The sequence below is a fragment of the Thunnus thynnus genome, chromosome 12 (genome assembly GCF_963924715.1).
Source record: "Thunnus thynnus chromosome 12, fThuThy2.1, whole genome shotgun sequence".
Lineage (NCBI taxonomy): Eukaryota > Metazoa > Chordata > Actinopteri > Scombriformes > Scombridae > Thunnus > Thunnus thynnus.
In genome coordinates this window covers 1,916,713-1,938,178 of record NC_089528.1, presented here as the reverse complement: position 1 = coordinate 1,938,178, position 21,466 = coordinate 1,916,713, and the positions used below count along the sequence as shown (strand labels likewise).

Here is a 21,466-nt window from a genome sequence, read left to right as displayed (position 1 = left end):
ACTGAAATGTCCTCATCTCACTGTCTGGTTGTGACGATCTAGGTTACACGTTTAGCTGAAAACATGAACCTTCATTGTATAGGGGGACTGCATGTCCATTAGAAAAAATATAGATAAATTTACGTCTATGTAAATCCGTTATATCATAACACTTGACACATTCTTATTTTTACAAAGCAAAGTTAGAGGATGCTATGCATTAAAGAGTTATAGAAGACAAAACAAATGAATAGACAATTAATATTATATTTGAAACACCCCTCTCCATTTCAGAATGCTGTAGTCCAAGGCGCGCTCAGCGATTTGGCGCTAGAGTCTCCAGTGTACTGTAAGCTCCGAAGAGTTTTAGTGTTTTAGAGTTTGACTAGTTATAAATATATACTCATATGACATTAATGGACAATCATGTCTGAAGAGGAAAACAAGGTTTCCGATGAACTTTTTAAAGATGTCAAATTCTACGTGGTTGGGGACATTGACCAAAAGGTGAGGCTCTGATCGTTAGCTGCTTGCAGCTAGGTTTGTAGCATGCTAACTTGCTAGCACCATTGAATCTAAATGGGGTTTTTGTTGGACAAGCTAACTAGCTAGCTAACTGGCTTACATGCTACGTGAGAAACAAGTGAGCTTGCTCTGTAGCAAGCATTACCCTGCAGCTACTGATATTATGTCTCGTAGAGTTGTGTGTGAAACTGTGTTCATGAATCTCGTTGACTGTTATCAAAGGTATTTGAAGCTACTGAGCTTTGCACTTTTCATACAGCCTTTCAGTGTTCGCTGTGAGTTTCCTAGTTGCACAGATGGTTAGCTGCTAGCTTACAGCCTCCGGTTTATCTTGCTAAGCTAGTGATAAAGCTAGAGTTTGATAGTGTGCTGCTTCTAAGCCTTGGCCGTGGTACTGTTACTGTGCTGTTCTGTCGTGTGACGAAACACAGAGGTGCACAGGACTATTCTCAGTGTTATTTAGCATCAACCTGTGACTACCTACAACTTGCTCGATTGTGCGCCCCTCACTGCGCATGTGTCGCCGCTGTGTCGCTCGTTGATGCTTGAGACCTGTGGCACAGTGCTGTACTTCCTGTCAAATAGTGATCCCTCGTCGCACCTCTTATTGAACTTGTTGATATTATGCAGAGGCGTTATATGAGCTGATGTGTCCCATTAAGACATTTCATTTTACTATAGATGAAATGCAAGATTGTTGTTAAGTGATACACCAACAACATTAACCTGGTTAGTGTCAACATGCAGTGCAGTAGTTGTTCATAGAGAAGTTACTGAGCTCAGCCCAACCTGAAACTCTGTTCCTGAAGTTAATGAATACAGTCATTTTTCGATTTATGTGAAACAGGCGCAGTCACAAAAATATAATATTTGACTGTCTGGGGAACCCCAGTCTGTTACAAGCAGTGTGAAGTCTTTTACATTTTTATCACAACACTGATGGTATCTGATCTAAATGGCACTGCATGGCTCTATTCTTCCAGCCTTCTTGTTTCATCTGCATTTGCAGAGGCACTGGACATTTCATTCTATGAATGCCTTGCTGAAATTCTGTGTAACACATACAGGTTTTTAGACAGTTGCACTGAAGCAATGCCAGACAGTGTGAACATCACAGCAGTGGATTTGTGTAAAGCAGCTGCTGGATGCAGATTATCAGACTTTAAGCATGCTTTTACTGTGTACTGTTTTTTTTTGTTGTTGTTTTTTCCAATTGCATTGTTTTGTCCTGCATAATCCTGTAGTCTTTTCTTAATTTGATTGAACTTGTCACATAGACATGAGGTCATTACTAGATAAGTTTCTGTGATAATTCTGCCAGGCTGCATAGGGCTGAGCGATATGGACAAAATCAAATATCACAATATTTTTGACCAAATACCTCAATATTGATATTGCGACGGCATTGTAGGGATACTATTGGTGCCTTCACAAAATAATTACACAAAGAGATATTTGATAAATAATCATCAGTATTGTTGATATAATGACTAAGTGGGTAAAGTCAAATAATGGAACAGCTAGAACAGTCATGTAAGTTCACTTTACTGCCATGCAGCCTTTAAAACCAGGAAAAGACAAAACTTATGCCCTATCATGATATTAAAATATCCAAAATCTAAGATCATGTCTAGTCTCATATCACAATATCAATATAATATCGATATATTGCCCAGCCCTACAGCTGCTGACAGTAATGAATCAATAAGACTTAATATGTTTGCTTTATGTTAATTTAGTACATTGCCAATCAACACTGCATTGCCAAAATGTGGCAAAAGTGTAGCCAGGTTCTACTCTTTTGCGAACATACGATACCTCTGTTGTGACTGAGGAGGCTGTGTTTGTAATATTGGTCCAAACACACCCTAACTGTAGGAAGCTAGATGAAGTGCCACATCTTTGCTGTGGCACCCCTCACCTTCTCTAAACACCTGTCTAATGACTTATTGATTTCAAAATATTGCTCTGAACTGCCAGTCTGCACTACCATAACATTTCAATGAATCCTCTGCTGATACCTCAGGTGGTGCAGCTGCTGAAAGCAGGAAAAGGCAAGGAGGTGTCCTACAATGCTCTGGCCACTCACATCATCGCAGAAGACGGGGACAACCCAGAGGTGGGCGAGTCTAGAGAGGTTTTTGACCTGCCTGTTGTCAAGGTAAGAGTTCTACCAGAGTATGTCGACACTTCACACAGGTTAGGCTTTATGTCATTTTGTCCATTTCAAGTTTCATAACTTCATCAGGCTGTTTTTTAAAGCTTTTCATTAAACTTTGTTTTTTGAGACTCAGTATTCTTGGATCTCAAATTCCTCACTTGAATTCCCACCGACTTGCTTTCATGTGGAGATATGAAATTTTTTTATGAACTTAAAAGCAGAAAAACAGAATGTGTTGATAAGGTTATTCACAGCAGGTGGGGTTGATCATTTTAATGTGATTGAATGTGATTCTATTATTAACAGTAAGCATCACTTGAAGCTATTTGTAAGTAAATATCAAGCATTAACTTAGTGTTGTTCTGTTTTCCAGCCGTCCTGGGTGATCCTCTCAGTCCGATGTGGAGACCTGTTACCGTATCCTTCTATTGTAACTGAAATGCTGTAATTTAAGCATGTTTTGAAAAAAATGAACTGTGGTTACAACATCAGAATATCAATGTTCAAAAATCCAGAAATCAAAGAAGGGTTTTGTTGGGTCAATTTGTGATGTGTTTCCTTAACTAATAACCCCACAGAGTGACTGGATTCTCCCCAGAGTCAGGACAGATATTCTTTGGGGTGACAGCTTGTCTTCCCAGGGTGAGTGTGTGTAATTCCTGGAATATCATGGGATTTAGAGGGATATATTTCAGTCAGAAGAGGTCAGGGACCTAGATCAATTCTGTAGTGATTTCATGGATTGTTATAAAAACTCCAGGAATGTTGTTTTTATGTTTAAAAGACACAAGAAGTTCACCATATTTCTTATTGTATATTTGTTTTGTTTTTGTGTGTGCACAGCTTCCAGAAGATCTCAACACATTGTGGGCTTACATAACATTTTATGGAGGGGAATGTCAGCTTAACCTCAACAAAAAAGTCACCCATTTAGTGGTAAAAGAGCCAAAGGGGGTAAGTAGATGCTCTGTGTGAAGTCATAAGCCTCTTTCACACATGCTTCCCAGTAAATTACTGGGATAACCTTTCAGGTGCTGCTAATGATTTTCACTATTCACACATTCAGCTACATTCAGGATCATTTCTGTCTTGCACCTTTTCACACATGCCATGGCATTGCTGGAATAGATAGGGGGGGGGGGCAGTGGCTGCCCAACCAGAGAGTATCATGTTATTTGTCAATGAATAAATGCTCCTGTGGTGGAGCTGCATGTCCTCCCGCTGAGCCCTGTTCATCAGCAGGAGTGCTTCATTACAAGATGCTACATGATGCTGTGATATTGACAGACTTTTAAAAGAGAGCCGTTGCTTGAATAGAGGAGACATTGCTATTTTTTCTGTTGTTTAAATATTTTAAATAAATAAATACAATTTCACACTTCTTTGTAAATGTTTGTTCATTTCATATGGATTATTCAGAGTTTGAATAATCAGCTTGAGTGTGTCTCAGCATCTGACGGAGCTTTGAATAATCAATATGGCTTTATGAAAGCAATACCCTTAAAGTTACCTGAATGGACATTTACAAAGGATTGTGAACATTTCATGCACAATATTTAAACATTGAAAATATAGCAGTGTCTCCTCTATTCAGCAGAGTCTTGTGATTGGTTCATCAGACGGATGAAACCCTCCCTGCAATGTTACTGCTTTCATTCACAACATTTTCCCCAGAAATGTTACTGGGTCTTGAGGCGGGAAATTTGGCGGTACAGATTTTCCTGAATATTGATCGCTGCTCCCATTCACACATGAACCCTTGCAGGAAATGTTCCTGAACTTTTCAGGGATAGACTGCATGTGTGAAAGGGGCTTTAACTATTTCTGCTGTTATTGCCAAGACTCTCTGGTATGTCATTCAAACTGATGTGGTGTTACAGGGCTTGACACTTGTCAATCAGACAAGTACATTTACTTTTCACTTGTCCAGGTAAAAATGACAATAATTCACTTTTTAAATTTTTTTGCGAATGCAAAGCGCTTCGTAAAGTCTGTTTCAATACGAGTTCTATAGATGAATCATTGATCATCTTTCTGACTCATAATAATGATGATTGACAGGATTTTTTCAGGGGGGGGTTTCGTCACGGGGGCAGGCATGTCAGTGATACCTGGTGTCAACAGTGTCCTCATACACACATGCAGTAAGGCTGTTGTCTGTATCGCTGTATTTTATTTACACTGAGCTCAAATGAAATAAGTTCACAAAAATTTGGTAAATAAATATTAATATTTATAAATATTAAAAATCTTTCTTTACAGCACATAAATAAAGCTGGGCCTTATGTATGATAGATGGACCAATCAGTCTCTATCTTAAAAAGCAATCTCCATTCTCACACTGTCTATATGGTCCATAATATAGATCAATGTTTATAATAGCACTGAATAACAAAACAGACTTATAGATGAATGATGAATCAGCATTTAGTTTCCTAATAAGTGAAACTATGTGTCAGTGTTGTGTAGTTTAGTGCTGCTGTTAGTAGAGTTGTAGTGTAGCATTAGTCCTTGTATTAAAGTTTTAATCTTGTCCTTTAGTTTACATTTAGATAACAGATTAGTTCAGAGCACTTCTTCATCTATATCCAGGTAGAAGTCAGTGTGTTGATGTCTCTCCATCACCTGACTCCTGGGTTGCCTCCATGTGTTTCTCTTTTTCTGTAAAACTTGACCCAGTTGTGTCTTCTTTACTTTCTCCTGGTTTTTCTTTCACCATTACATCCTGCAATTCTTCCTCACTTCTGTCTCCTCTCTTCTGATTCCTTCACTCACTCTGAAAATGTAAAAAAAACCTTTCCTTTTAAAGATCTGACACAACATGACGCGAAACTTTAACTTTTCTGGTAGGGCAAACACTGCAAATAACATGAAGACACATGTTTTTTAATGACTTTAACTTGTCAACAAGCCTTAGACAAGCCTTAATGTTGATTTCTCACACATTCTCACACTGTGTCAGATCTTATTTCATTGGAGCAGCCATGCACCAAGTGAACAGTCTTTATTCAAGTCAGTTTTTTTGTTTTACTCTTGGGGCCATGCCTCGGTGCCAGAGGCATTATGTTTTCTCATGAACGTCACATCTCAGGAACGCCTTGAGGGAATTTCTTCAAATTTGGCACAAACGTTCAGGTGGACTCAAGGATGAACTGATTAGAATTTGATGGTCAAAGGTCAAGGTCACTGTGACCTCACGAAACACATTTTTGGCCATAACTCAAGAATTCATACACTAATTCTGACAAAATTTTACACAAATGTCTAATAAATGGATAAAATGATGAAGTGATGAGATTTTATATCTGAAAGGTCAAAGTTCAACTTCACTGTGACATCATAATATTCTGCAAAAACACTTTTTTGGCCATTATTACAACGTCATAACTCAGGAGGGGAGATTGTGACTCTAATCTTGAAACTGTTGCTGTGCTGCAGAGTTGGAGATGTGTGTGTGAAGCATCCACGTTTTAGAATTTGTAGCTTCTTTGCAGAAACATCCATATGTGAAGTATTGTCTGCTGTCATGGCGACAACTTTGTGTTCTATCAGAATCAGCTTTATTGGCCAAACATGTGAACACATACAAGGAAAATACACTTATAAATACAAATATTATCTGAGTCTAGACAGACATGGATGTAAACTGGAGGCATACAGCTGCAAGGTGGTATTTGTGTTTTTCCGCAGCTTTTAACTTGTGTTAAGCAGTGTTAATGAATTAGATGAATGGATATGTTGAATATATGGCTGTAATTGTTCATCTTTATGGGCTCCTCTAATCATATATTTTGTTTTTCCTCTAGGCCAAGTTTGAGTGTGCCCTCAAACACCCCGGCATCAAGATCATCACCCCAGACTGGATCACTGATTCTGTTAAAGGTAAGTGTTAGATTAGCTGACACTAGTCAATAAAATGACCATTGGAAATTCACTAGTTAAAATAAGGTAATGCCATCTTCATGCCAGCTTTGATACAATACTCACATACCCATATAAAGTGAAAGTTGCTATAATGGGACTTCAATGTCATTTGTCTTAAAAGAGCCTGGACTGTCTACTGTTTGTGTTTCTATTCAATGGAAGCTCTCGGTGGTGACTTGTAATGTTAAAGTTTTACACGTTAACATCAGTAGTGGATAGGACACATGTAGCTCGCACATATGTCATATGTTTCAATTGCTTTCTTCCGCTTGTGGTTGAGCTTTGACCTACGGTATGATTACTGTATTTGACAGTGAACTGGATAATGATAATGGACATTTTTCCTCACAAACACCTATAAATGTTTCAGATATTAGTATTCAACAGGATTTATGTGAGACCTGGGTGCTCCATTGTAAACCTGTGTCCAGTGGAGGCCTTATGACCAGGGCTGTTGCAATAACAACTGTCACAACCACACTATATATATGTTTTTCCAACTGAATTTCATGCACATCAAAGACACTTTGTTCTAAAATGACCCTGTATTTGGGGGCGCTATGTAGCCCACTAGCCTCTCCCGAGCCCAGTCACTACAGAACTTTGCAATTTTGGCGTGTTTTGGAGCATCTGTTCTTCCTCTTCATTCAGGATCCGACTCCAGTTCATGTCTTACAGCTGCACATATTACTCCAGCTAAAGATGGGGTGTACGGGAACTTGCATTATTCATGAGGTCGTATTGCAATTGGCTGGGGGTGAAGTTTGGGGCCACACCTCCAGCCAATCAGAGTAGGTGGTCATTAATAATGCAGGTTTCATGTAAATACCTTCAAAACAGCCTGCTGGAGGACAGAGGGGAATCTGTGCTGTAAGAATAGAATAGAATAGACTTAAAATAGACTCAGTATTCATAAAAATGAGTCAAAAGGGCCATAATACCAGATCTTTAAGAACTACATTAGGCAACATCATCAGTGGTATTGGATTGAAGTCTAATAATCTAGTCCTAGTTATTAGCCCTGACTTCTTTTTTTCACCTTTGAAAGACAAGAGCAGGAAGGATGAGGCGCTCTATCACCCTCGACTCACCTACGTGGAGCCTGAGGAAGAGGAGGAGAGTGAAGCAGAGTCATACGACCAGCACTCCCATTCAGACGGAAGCTACAGCCCGCGGCGCTCCCGGATGTCCAGCGGCGGCTCGTCCGGCGAGGAGTCCAGTCCCCGCAGACGACCAGGACCCAAAAAGCTGAACTCCATCTCCCCGACGTCCCCCCGTAAACCCGAGCGCCGCAGCGAGCGAATGTTCGATGACTCCGATGACGACTCCTCCACAGAGAAAGAGGGCACCAACCTCAACTGGACACCAGCAGAAGTCGTCACACCAACTCCTCCTATTGCAACGGGCACAGCCAGGCGGCGGGTCGGGCCACCCGGCAGCAAAGACCCGGTCTCATCTACAGGCAGTGGGCTGATCAACCTGTGCGCCACTGTTCCTCCAGTGCCCGGCGGTGGAGGAGCCATGCCAGCAGAGGCCCGCTCGGCTTCTGCTGCCATCACTCACACAACGCAGCAAGGTCAGTATGTTGACAGTTAATAACCTTCTTCTTTCTATCTCCATTAGACCTTTACACTGTGTGGTAGCCTCAGTCTGTGTCACAATATGATCTCAATTTTGGTCCGATTTTGTGATGAGTATCTGATGAAATGTAGTGCTATGATGGAAATAGAAAAAAATGCAAGTAGGGAAGTGTCATCCTCTTGGAAAAATGCAGTAAAACTTGGCCATTTGTTGGCGTGATTGACTTCATCCAAAATGATGCTGACCATGTCATGTCAGCCAGTGTATTCTGCTTTTATGCTGTATTCTCATTGGTTGCTATGTAGGTCTGGATTGTAGCAGCAGACACATTGTTAGAATGTGTCAGAATTTTGATGCAGGCTGTGTTTGGTCCTCCATTGGTGGACGTGTGTCACTGTGCAGTCTGAGAATGAAAAGGTTTCATCATGTTTCTGAGACTATCCAAAATCACTAAGTGTATAGGGACCTTAAGGAAGACAAATTCACATCAAATCAAAGTAGATCATAACATTGATAAGTTCTTTTTGAACTTTATGTTGTTAATTTAGAGATTGTTTTTCTTCAAAATGTTTTCAGGTCAATGTTCAACCTATGAGAGCTCATATTAAAACCCTAAGGAACTGAGTGACATAGGGCTAGGTAATGTCAATGATTGGATGCATTAGTCAAGAAGCTCCTGAGTCCACTTGCATTTTGTCAATGGAATCACTGTATACAGAGACTCTGACTGTTTGGAACACAGTTGATGAACATGCATGTAGAACATGAGATTGTACTGTAACTGGGCGGCGGCATCTAATATTTTTCATAATTGTTGGGAGGCTTTAATGAATAAAGATACATCAGTAATAATGTTTAGTCAATGCATCAGTGTGAAGTATCCACTCTGAGTCCACTGAACATGCTGAATCATTTATTCTCTTTACTGTCTCTGATTGGATTAGCAATATTAGACTTTTCTATGATTTTTCCACCATGAGGTACGTCATTTGTATTTAAGTTGCTGGATTAGTCAAAACAGAGTGTGTCCATTTTGGTTTCCAGAACAAAATGCAGATTGACACACCTTTAGGAAATATTTTTAATTTTATATGCACTTAATTTTACTGTGAATAATTGGATCATATTAAATAGACTGTAAGCACACCATGTTCATTGATTTTGCTCTTTAGGTGTATCAGTTCCAGAGGGCATCCCTGGCTGGAGCCCAGCTGCTAGAACCCTCCGCAACATCACCAACAACTCTGACATGCAGCCAGCCAATCGACCTGCCAACGTAGCACATGTAAGAAATCCTAACGCTTCTTCTTAGAAAGTTAAGAATTTATTTCCATATTTACTTTCAGGCAATTTAACCTGTAGAAGAGCAAGGCCTGGTTATCATGGTAACCACTGTAAAATGATTGAAAGTGGACTAGTTTGACATTTGACTTTATTGTTCTTTGTCCTCCTCTGTCACAGATCATCCAGAATCTGACAGCCAATCAGACGAAGCCATTGGAGCAACAGACCAATCAGAGCCATACTCAAACCCCCAACAGTACCAATCCTCTGATGTTCAATCAGTCTAAACTGGCAGGGCAGCCCCTCACAGCAGAGCAGCAGCAACAGTTACTGCAACAGCAGCAACAGTCACACCAGGCTGCTCAGCAACAACACCAACAGTTACCACAGCAGCCACAACATCCCATGATGCACCTGCAGCAGCAGCAGCAGCAGCAGCAGCAGCAGCAGCAGCATCAGATGATGCAGTTACATCACCAACAGCAACAACATCAACAGCAACAGTCACAGGTTGCACAACAGCAAGCGTTCCCACAGTTGCCCCAGCAGCAGCAGCAGCAGTTCCTGCAACAACAGCAGCAAATGCACCAACAGCAGATGTTTTCGCAGCAGCAGCAGCAACAACAACAACAACAACAACAACAACAACAGCAACAGCAGCAGCATGTGTTCTCCCCGCAGCAGCTGCGACCCCAGCAGCTCCTACGGCCCGGTCTACAGCAGCTGCAGCAGCAACAGCAACTGCAGCAACAGCTGCAGCAGTTCCAACAGCAGCAGCGCATGCAGATGTTACAGCAACAGCAGCAACAACAAAATCAGCAGCAGTTACACCAACAGCATCTGCAGCAGCAGCAGCAGCAGCAGCAGCAGCATTTCTTACAACAGCAGCAACACATGCAGCAGATGCAGCAGCAACAACACCTGCAGAATCAGCAGCAGCAGCAGCAGCAGGCTCTGCAGCATCAGAACCAGCAGGCCATGCAGCAGCAGCAACATCAGCAGCAGACCACACTGCCACCTCAGCTCCAGCAGCCTCCTCAGATCTCCCAGCTGTTTGGACATGAGCCGGGACAAGAAAGTGAGTATAAGAGTCAGCAGGGAAGGTTGTCATGGTCACACTATGACTGTGGATTTAGCAATGTACATCTGAGAGTAGATACAACACAAGCAAGGATCTAGTCAGGAGAGAACAACGCCAGTTAGTGTCATAAAGCTAAGTTGGAGTGATAGGATGTGGTGGTGGTACCAGGAGCCTTTCATTGGCAGAGCGTAGTGAGAGGGAGGGAGTGTAGAGTTCAGGTAGGCGGGAGCTGTTTTAATTGCATTACATTAGTGGAAGAACACAGGAGCTCAGAACACAGACTTTAGGCATTTGTGTGGGACTGATACTGCATTCAGACAGACAGTGGTTAAACATATCCCACCCTCTTCTGTTCAGGGTGGCTGCTTTGCTGAACAAGTATTTCTATCAGGAATGGAAATGAATTGAATGATTCCGACAATAAACTTTAATTTAACAAGAGAAGGGGAGATAGAGGGAGATAAGTGTGCACCTGTGGGTGAGAGAGGACAGAACGAGAGGTGAAACTGAAACATCACTTTTATTTGGTAGATATTTGATGCAATTCTTTGCTTTGTCAGAGAAGTGTATGCAACTACACTGAAGTGCCAACCAGAGTGACAGCTGTTTCAACAGTTGAGTCTGAGGCAGGTTGCATCATCAGGTTTTAACTTTTCTACACTCCAGAGACCACTTTTGGAGAAGGTTTTAATGGGGTGTGATAAATGGTGGCCCAGTGTTGATGGGGAGAAAAAGAAGCAAGTTGAACCTCTTCAGTGTGGGGTTCATTCCATTTGATAATAAGAGCCTGTCTGAGAAGGTTTCGTTACACTGTTATTTTTGAACCTTCATTTCATTGATTTAAAACTTCTCTCTATTGTAATCCTCAGTTCCACAAGACGGCTTCCTACTGGGCTGTGTGTTTGCTGTTGCTGACTACCCAGAACAGATGGCTGACAAACAACTGCTGGCCACATGGAAGCGGGTAAGACAGTCACTCAGTCCAAGCAAGAAGATCAGAGCCTTCCTTTAGAAGTGATACATGATTAATAGTTATGTTGTGAGTGGTGAATCATTACATATTCCACATGTATTTCAAAGAAGATGCAGAAAGAGCACTTAGCATCAAAGATGGAGCCAAAGTGGTAAATGATGTTGTGGATTAGTTGGTTTAACTCAAGTCGTCCTGCAGGTGATCCAGGCTTGTGGAGGTGCTGTGGACCCTGCCCTGACCAGCCGCTGCACACACCTGCTCTGTGAGAGTCAGGTCAGCAACATGTATGTACAGGTAAGGATGTGTGTGTGTGGCCGTGTGAGTCGGAAAGACCTTTTATGTAAGTATCTTCCTGCAAACACAAATCAGACATCATGTAACAGAGAGAGACAATGTAGACGATAACAAGATGACAAATGAAATACTATGCAAATCCTGCATAGTATGTCTTAAACATATTGATAGGAGAAGAGGTTAACTACTCACCCTAACTGCACCATGCATGATGAATGTCAAGCTATTCTGTTGCTTTATTCAGTTTAGTTTGACTCATTTTGATTCAGTTAGCTAAAAACATGTGATGTTTGTCAGTGTATTGAGGTGTGTTGTGGTGGTGTTTTCTCTACCAGGCCCTCAGAGAAGGGAAACGCTGTGTAACAGCCCACTGGCTCAACACTGTACTGAAGAGAAAGAGGATGGTTCCTCCTCATCGAACGTTACATCTGCCCTTTGCCTTCCCTCCTGGAGCCAAACCTTGCTCACAACATGTAGGTCCAGCAGCTACTGTTTTGTTTGTGTGTGTACTTATAGTATGAACCAGTATTTCCATTCATATGTCAAGCAAATGCCCTTTTTCCCTTTTGCCTTTTTTTTTTCCTTTTCCAGCTTATTTTCTAGGAAAAGCTTCACAAGGAGGTGTACTGCTCAGAATCCTGAACACTTCAATTTCACCCTCATATGTGAAAGGATGATATTCAATTTCAATTCAGTTCAGTTTAGACTTTATTCAGAACACAGCACAGTAAAATACAATGAAAAGTAAATGAAATACACAAAGGAGAGATTATAGTCCTTCATGTGGGGCAGCAGTGGTTTGCAAACCTTCCAGGCTGGTGAAACTGCAGTCATCATTTCACCAAACTGAACACACTCCTGTGCATGCAGTACCAGTCTGTACTGGTAGAGAATGGAAAGTTGTGTCCAAACTTTTGACTGGTGCTGTAGCTGCACTTTGAGATTCTGTCCATCAAATTCAGAACAGAAACAGTGACAAGGCCCACCCTCCCTGAGAATATGACCTTTATATTGTATTACTCTGACATGTCTCTGATGTCTGTCTGTCTGGTGTGATGCTCTCTGCCCTCAGATTATATCAGTGACTGGCTTTGTGGATGCTGACAGGGATGACCTGAAGTTGATGGCCTACCTGGCTGGTGCCAGATACACTGGATATCTGTGTCGCAGTAACACTGTCCTCATCTGTAAAGAGTAAGAAAAGCCTCAATGAGTGCTGAATAGCAGGCTCTGCTGTGGGGAATCAAAGTGTCATCATATGTAGTAAAGCAGAGTAATTTCAGGCAAATGAGATATTAACATTACACTACCCTTCTTTCATTTACTGTATAGTTGCTTGGAAACAAACACTAATATGTGAGATGAGGGGGAAGAGGTCTTGAGAATTAGGAAGCTCATCCACTCACTATTGACCAATGGCACCTAGTGATCCAGTATTGGTGATGTGCTTGTCTTGCTGATTTCCATCTAGACCGAGTGGGCTCAAGTATGAGAAGGCTAAGGAGTGGAAGATCCCATGTGTGAACGCCCAGTGGCTGTGTGATATACTGCTGGGTAACTTTGAAGCACTGAGACAGATTCAGCACAGCAGATACTCCATCTATACTCACCCTGAACCACTGGTGCCTAACCCACAGCTGGTCCAGAACCTGCTGGGTATGTACAGCTGGAAACACCACACTCATCTCTGCTTGGATAGTAGCTTTTATTACACACACAAGTATTATAGAAACATGCAGTGTATGTGTGTTTGTAGGAGCTACCTTCAGCTTGACATTATATTTAAAGAATATTTGAACATTATATTAACATCAGTATTTGAAAGAACAGATGTTGAACATGTGCACATGTCCTGACTTTGGCTTCTGTACTTCTTCTAGCTGCTTGGAGAGCACCAATCAAAGTATCTCCAGAAGCTTTAGCGGTGAGCATTTATTGATTCTACTACTCTTATTGATACTCTGCATCAGTCTGCTTCTTTAATGATACTGTTACTGTACTAAAGTATTGCTCTTTAACAGGATTGGAATAAATCAGTGTTGTTTTGGGAGCAGGGTTACATACAGGCTACATACAGACAGCTTTCCTTTGAGTTAGTTCCTAACAGTTCACCATCAGCCTACCCAGCGTGCTGTGGCTGATATGAAAATATCACTTCCCTAGTCACAGCCCTGTTTGATGAGATGAACGCCACAGCGTGCCTTCTTGTTTTCTACATGCTGTGTTGCCATTAGTCAGCTCTTTGTCTTTCATTCTATCTACATACAGGGGTAGAGGACGTGTTCTGTTAGTGAGCATTCATGTTTCTTCATTGAAGGATTATTGAAAAAAGCATCAAATTCCTATTAAATATCTGTATACCAGCTTTTAAAAATCAACGCCATTTGAATTCAACAAGACAAACTATTTTGTACACAACACATGTACTATATATACACACAGTGGCAAGATTTCAGATGTTTATTTTAGAAGAAGACAGTTTACAGTAAGTGTATATCGAGCTAATTGGAGTCTGGAGACGACTAATTGAACATGTGGAAAGCTTGAGGTTGTCTCCACATATATAACAGTGTGTTTTGTGTATATAGGGCTGGCCTTGTGAGAATAGACCTGATGTCATCTGTTGTTAAAAACTGCTCAGTCAGGCACCAAACAGCCATCATTTACTGACACTGATGTGTAGAATATTGAAGATACTAGCTCACATGTACTGTCAGTGAAGTGTTTCAAACCCAGCTGCTGTGTGGGCTGATGGGTTTCTCTCTCTCTGGTTGTGTTGTTTAGAGTCTGCAGCTGCTCCAGAAGCAGAAGCTGACTGACTCCACTAACCAGCCTGCTAACAAGAAGGCCAGGTGAGCACATCTGGATACACGACCAAAACATCAGCTGTCCAGATTATTCTATAATGATGATGATGATGATGATGATGTGGGTTTTGTGTGTGCAGACTGGAGGAGATCCAGTCTCCCAGTAAGAAGCTTCCTCCAGAGTCCACTCCTCGAGTCATGTTCACAGGGTTCGAGCCCACACAAGTACAGCTGTACACAAAGGTAAAGTCAGCCTGCTGGAACCTCCCACATGCATCCTCATGTCTTTACTGGGATCTGTATCTGTATCAGCCAGGTGAAATTACAAGTTCACAGAATCATTTTTGACTATTTTTATATCAACATCACCCCCTTTTCTCTTCCTGTAAATGGTTCTATTTTTATCCAATCAAATGTGAATCAGGATGACTCGCTAAAACTGCATATCATTGGTCAGACGTGTGTGTCAGGTCTTCTTCATGTGGTCAAGGTCGAACTTCTGTTTGAATGTTTTCAACCTGGATAGAGAATGTCTTACCTTTCTGATTTGAACACGTTTGAACACAGAATCACAAGAGCAGCTTCTCCTCTGTCGTCTGTCTTCCAGAGGTTACACGCTTTAGGTGGCGAGATAGCAGACGGGAGTCAGAAAGTCACTCACCTGGTGGCCAGTAAGGTGACTCGCACTGTCAAGTTCCTCACCGCCATGTCTGTGGTCAAACACATCGTCACCCCAGACTGGCTGGAAGAGAGCTGGAGGAGCCAGAAGTTTGTGGGTATGTGTGTTGGCAGGAGTATTAGCTTAGTTACAGTTGAGACCGTCCTCTTCTTCTCCTCCTGTGTGTTGACATCTGTCCTTACTTTGTTTTGTTGTCAAAAGATGAGCAAAGCTACATTCTAAGGGATGCAGAGGCTGAGGTGTTGTTTGCTTTCAGTCTGGAGGAGTCACTAAAGAGAGCCCACAGTGCACCGCTCTTCAAGGTTAGACACACACACACACACACACACACACACACACACTCCATCAGAATTACAAATGCATAGCAAACATTTCCTGAATGATTCTGACGAGAACACATGGGAAATCTGTGATGAATATATTTCTCTGGCTACCTGTCCCTCACTGTGTGTGTGTGTGTGTGTGTCATGTGATGGGTGAGCAGGGGAAGTATTTCTACCTCACCCCTGGGATCTGCCCCAGCCTCAGCACCATGAAGTCCATCCTTGAGAGTGCTGGAGGGAAGCTGCTGGCCAAACAGCCCTCCTACAGAAAGATCATGGAGCATAAACAGAACAAGGTGAGTGATAGCTGTAATTCTTCAATGCACTTTCCACTAGTGGTGCGACGGATCGTAGTTGATCCGTGATCCGTACCGATGGCCCCCCCACAGTTCAGCACGTGTGTGAACTGCGGATTAATGTAAAATTGAATGTAAGACAAAGTAAACAAACTGCTGTAAGTACAAGTCATGGACAGACAGCATGTGGCAGCATCTAACAGGCACAGTGACACCTGCAGGTAATGTGCTGCAGCTGAGCAGCTGATTAGCATCCAGCTGCTAACTGATGGTAGCAGTGAATGTTTGTTTGGAGGCTCATTCAACAAGCTGCAGGACAAGACGTGTGTTGTTTCACTACCATGTTTAAAAGACCAAGGTATCAGACCTCATAGTGCTATTTCATTTAAGAATGGAGCATTGAATTATATATATATATATATTTTATTTAAACATCTTGAATGTTGATTTCATTTGAGACCATGGGCAAAAGTTCCTCCTTTTTTCAAATGTTTTACAGAATAAATGGAAAACAAGGTTGTATTTTTTTTTTTTGCTGATCTGAATAAAGATGTGATCCGTGACTTAAATCCATGATACGATCCGAACCATGAGTTTTGTGATCCGTTGCACCCTTACTTCCCACTCAGCAAAAATCCTAAAAAACACACTGAATATGAGATAAAATCTATCATGTGATGATTTATTGTTTATTTCCTTATGACGCATATCACACTCTTTACGGCTCATGTCTATCTTCGTCAGGGATTACATTCATTAATTCCTCTTCTTTTTACTTGTGAAGCTTTTATTGCATTTACAGTCTTCTTTCCTGCCCGCGCTGACAAAGTAGCCACACACTGACTAGAAATGACAGCAAAATGCAGAAGACACTGTATTTATTGATGTTATTTACCAAATGTTTGTGCACTTGTTTAATCTCAGATCAGTGTGAGAGTCTCTTACGCTGCTCTCTGTGGTTCACTGTACTGAACCAGCTGAAGTTGACTTACTTTACGTTACTGTAAGTGCACTAAAAGCTCTGCCAGTAAAAGGCCAAGAAGAGTTGTTTAAAGGATTGATGGACAACAGAGCGGTGACCAACTATATATTCATTACATGGGGATAGGTCTGCTTATCAGGATATGAAATGACCTATATCCCAGTATGAGGTTTCGGTCATTTGGCCCAGCTCTATTAATATTTATCTATATATAGCACACTGCACCAAGCAACTCCACTTCTGATGTCCTGGTTGGCAAAATACACAGATTGACTGAACTCTAACTCTCTCACTAGAGTAGCAGAGAACAAAACACTCAGCTAACTGCTGCTCATCATGGCTCTCACCAGTGAAATGACAAAGGTCACAGTGGCAGGTCATATCAGTCTGTAATGAATGTTAACTCTGTGAGTGACCTCAGGACAACATGTAACATGACTGAACTGAACCTTGGTTCTGTAGCATCACTGCTTTCTACAACAGAGTGAGACGTCTTCTCTCTAGTGGATCATGTCACGTCAGTTAAACTGTCATTCATATCATATCAGTAATTGAAGCTGATCAGTTTGTTTATTTGGATCAAAGTCAGTAACTTACAGCTGTTCTTTCAATGTGCCAGATACATATTAAATCAAGGTTGCATATCTTCTGCAGACTGTTTTGGCACATTCCTCATGTTAAAGCACCAGATAATAATGAGGTGGACAAAACACAGCAAAGAAAAAATCAGCATTTGATCAACTTTATTTTAGCTGATATAGATTTGTCCCAGATCAATCCTGATCATCTCAGTAAATCTCTAATCAATACATAAAGAAAACTGAATTGTCAAACAAAATCACAGATCAGCTGTGCATGAAGTGGATAAAGATATAAAAAGCTGGTTTTGAGCCGTTTCTGTGTTCCTGTATATGTGGCATCAAACCAACGATGACCTCATCCTACTAGAAGTATTGTGTGTGTGTGTGTATCTTATTACTCAGCTGTTGTCCAAAACTATTAAAAACATGTTGTTCTGTCTACATTGTGCATTGTAGATAACTTTGCTTGTGATATGTAGCACAATAAACTAGTGAAGCTCTGTAAATGATTACACAGATCTACTGTCTGGAGACTGAAAACATGATGGCTGGTTTTATCCTTATGAAACAAACTAAGAGACCAACCTCTTCATGATGAAGGAACAGTGTGGCTCACTGACATGTTTTGAATAGTTTTGAACAACAGCAGAGGAATAAGACATATACTCACAATACCTGTTAGTAGCTCAGTTCATTGTTGGTTTAAAAATGATAAAAATATAGAAAGTCACCAGCCATATCCATCCATCCATCCATCCAACTTCTTCAAGTCAGTGAGAACAATCAGACATGCTGAGGCAGCAGTATGTACAGACAGTCGCCTGCTGTTATATGATTTATTGACTAAGTATGAACTACATGTTGGTGTTTTGTTGCAGAACCTTCCAGAGATCATCTTAATTTCCTGTGACAATGATCTACACCTGTGTAGAGAATACTTCCTGAAAAACATTGGTAAGACACACACACACACACACACACACACACACACACACACACACACAGAGTCTTGTCATGTGTTCCTGAGTGATGAGAGTATAACATGTTGTTGTGATGTGTGTGTGTGTCATTCAGATGTCCACAACGCTGAGTTCATCCTGACAGGAGTTCTCACCCAGAAGCTGGATTACGACTCATATCCTTTTTATACAAAGACAGAGAAATACAACTGATGGACCTTCTACCTACTTTTAGACACATGAGTCACACATGTGACAAATACCAGAAAGAGGAATATTGTTAAACAAATAAACAAAGTATTGAATGTCATATTTCATATGTCATATTTAATGAATCTGTTTCCATCACGTCAAAGGAGGATAAAGTACATGATGATACTCATCACTCTGATGTGATCTTTTTACCTTCAGCATTGTTAGCAGCAGCCCTGCATCACACCTGTGTGTACAGACATCACTGTAGTCCTGTTCTACTGATGTATGTAGATGTCATCATCATTTCTTCATTAGAAATTTAAAGGTGTGATTTTTTTCAATTTGAACGTTTGATACAAATTTATTTGTATTATGACAGTTTCATACTTGCATCATCAATGACTTCATGAAACTGAACATTAATCAGCTCAAAACTTTTTTCACCTCAGACTCTGTCTAGAGGAGAAAATGTCTGAACAACATATGATGGATGAGAGCTCATCTGATAGCCGTATGCTAGCGCTGCACCAGAGACACATGACTATTTAAATGAAATGAAATAAATGACATTCAGTACCTTAGATTAAAAGCTGCTTTAGTCTTTTAGTTTTTCATTCTTCTCCTGTAATGAATCAGTCCACTCTTTTAGTTGTGTTACTGCACTACTGCAGGTAGAGATACACGGTGTCCACAGTGATGCATTACTCACTCAAACTGCTTTCATGTTCATACAAACTGATTTTGGAAGCAAACACGAAGAAAGCAGTACAGTAAGTATGTACACTGATATGTACTCAGTTTCCTTGACAGTCACACGTATAAATTCACTTGATGGTGAAGCAATGATGACATGAAGAAGAGGAGCAGGAGGAACAAATCAGGAAGAGCAACCTGTGTACAGTCCAACCACACTGACTTTTCTATGTTTTTATTCCTGTGCATAGATATCCAGTCTTTTGTAGCTTTTTGTTACATGTTTGAGAATAAATAAATGGATGTTATTTTTGTGAAATGAATGTTTAAATTATGGATGATTTTAACCTTTTTCCTCTTGTTAAAATAGAATGTGTAAAGGCCTCAGCTTGAACACACTGCTTTTTGGAATAAAAACTGTAAATGTATCTGCAGACGTCTCTTTGATCATGTTGTGGGTTAAAAACTTTCTCTGCCACCAGAAGAAGCACCAGCATAATACACTACATCTTCAGCCTCATGGAAGAAACTTTATCTAAATCACTCAACAGATATTTTGGGAATCAGTAGCTGATTTGCAGGTCAAACATCTCATACTCATACATCTCAAGAAAAAAAAAAAAACAAGCAGCCAAAATGAAATTCTAGTCAGAACAAAAGCTCTGCCTCTCCTTGTTCTCACTTTTAAGGTTTTGAAAGCTTTCTTGAAGGTATTCCTCCCAGGTTTGAGCTGATAATTCCTGATAGATTTGATTTAATTAACTGTTAATGAGGGTCTGGGGTAGTTACTGGTGAAGTTCTAATTGCTGGCTGTCAGACAGATAGCCTGGGGTCATGTGTGGGTGGGGGGTGCAGGGTGGGAGTGGGGCGTGCAGCGGCGCCTGCGGTGCTGCCCTCAAAACTATAACAGACTGAATTAGACACAGCCCGAGCCAAGGTCATGTGCTACATATCGCTGTCTGCCGCCAGCCATCCTCCTCATGTATTTATGAACATGAGACGTTTCATGGAAGTGACTTCAGAACCCTGTATGGTAGTCCTATTAGTTCCTGTAACACATGTTCCTTCACTGTGCAGTTTGTTTCCTCGTTCATCTGCTGAAGGAGGAAAGTTTCTCTCTGCTCACCTTGAATCTCAGCTTGTCAATTGCTGATAACTAATGTGACTAAAATAATACTGTGATTGAGATGAACACATAGAAGTTTGATCTGTTCATTTGTCAAAGCAGGAGGTTTATTAAGACAAGTGTCTGTCTCTCAGTTGTCTGCAGGGAGAATGTTGATGAGGTGAAGATAACAAAAAAGGTCACACAAGTAGCAGAACAAGAGTCCAGTTGCCTACCAGAAAGCTTCTGTCACATTCCAACCATGTAGTCAAGTCAATAACTACACCAGTCACACCTATTAATGGCCATTTATACTGTACAAATGAACAACACCAAGAGAGAAAGATTCTAAGACATAAAATCACATAAAAATCTGATTGATCATAATATGACTGAATATGAATATGGTTAATAATAAAACAAAATATTTTACATGATCAGGTCAATCAGTCATCAATGAACAAAGAAAATCTCAACAATCACCAAATTTTAGCAGAACAGCAATAATGAAGGAATGAATCCAGTAGTAGTATATGACTGTGACTCTTACATTATATTCTAATCACAACTAATAGAAACACTTCTATATGTCCTCCATTCATTTGTTTGTTATCTTGTAAAATAAACAGATGTGATATATTTTTGATGCATGACATCACTAGTGCCTAATGATGTAGAGAAGAGATGATTATGTGTGCTGATGTATGCAGGGACATACAGACATGTTGGACTGTTGTCCAGCAGGCTTCCAGTGACTCATGAGTCACTAAAAGTGACCAAGTACAAGAGAAGAAAAACAATGACTCTTAAAGGGCAACACACCTACAGTGCTTCATCCGAAAAGAAAAATGAAAATGATTAAGTAAAAGCCTGTAAACACACTCGTAAGATACTCTACACAGAATGAGGAAGAAATATAAAAAAGTATATGTTATCTGATCATTTAGACATATATAGAGTTGTATTTTTTTAAAACAAATATCCTGCAGTGGCACAGGGTTGATGGGTAATTGGTATCAGAAAACCACACATTCTGACAGTCTG

General features: G+C 40.8%; 1 protein-coding gene across 1 annotated transcript; it reads left to right on the top strand.

Moving 5' to 3' along the window:
• Nucleotides 1-280: 280 nt before the first annotated feature.
• paxip1 (PAX interacting (with transcription-activation domain) protein 1) lies at nucleotides 281-19,745 on the top strand. The gene is made up of 23 exons (XM_067604805.1): nucleotides 281-486; nucleotides 2,531-2,665; nucleotides 3,039-3,082; nucleotides 3,244-3,307; nucleotides 3,509-3,619; nucleotides 6,472-6,547; nucleotides 7,638-8,165; nucleotides 9,343-9,455; nucleotides 9,632-10,532; nucleotides 11,405-11,499; nucleotides 11,707-11,802; nucleotides 12,138-12,275; nucleotides 12,875-12,996; nucleotides 13,274-13,458; nucleotides 13,683-13,726; nucleotides 14,587-14,654; nucleotides 14,750-14,852; nucleotides 15,217-15,385; nucleotides 15,490-15,590; nucleotides 15,773-15,907; nucleotides 18,349-18,424; nucleotides 18,545-18,605; nucleotides 19,441-19,745. The coding sequence occupies exons 1-23, from the start codon at nucleotides 406-408 to the stop codon at nucleotides 19,454-19,456; spliced, it is 3,462 nt and encodes a 1,153-aa protein (XP_067460906.1). The 5' UTR covers nucleotides 281-405; the 3' UTR covers nucleotides 19,457-19,745.
• Nucleotides 19,746-21,466: the final 1,721 nt, after the last annotated feature.

Bases quoted from the DNA above. Each gene is read 5' to 3' on its own strand.
- paxip1 (XM_067604805.1), top strand. From the start codon at position 406: ATGTCTGAAGAGGAAAACAAGGTTTCCGATGAACTTTTTAAAGATGTC. The intron at 9,456-9,631 runs GTAAGAAATCCT...CCTCTGTCACAG, and splicing joins GACCTGCCAACGTAGCACAT to ATCATCCAGAATCTGACAGC. The intron at 10,533-11,404 runs GTGAGTATAAGA...TGTAATCCTCAG, and splicing joins ACATGAGCCGGGACAAGAAA to TTCCACAAGACGGCTTCCTA.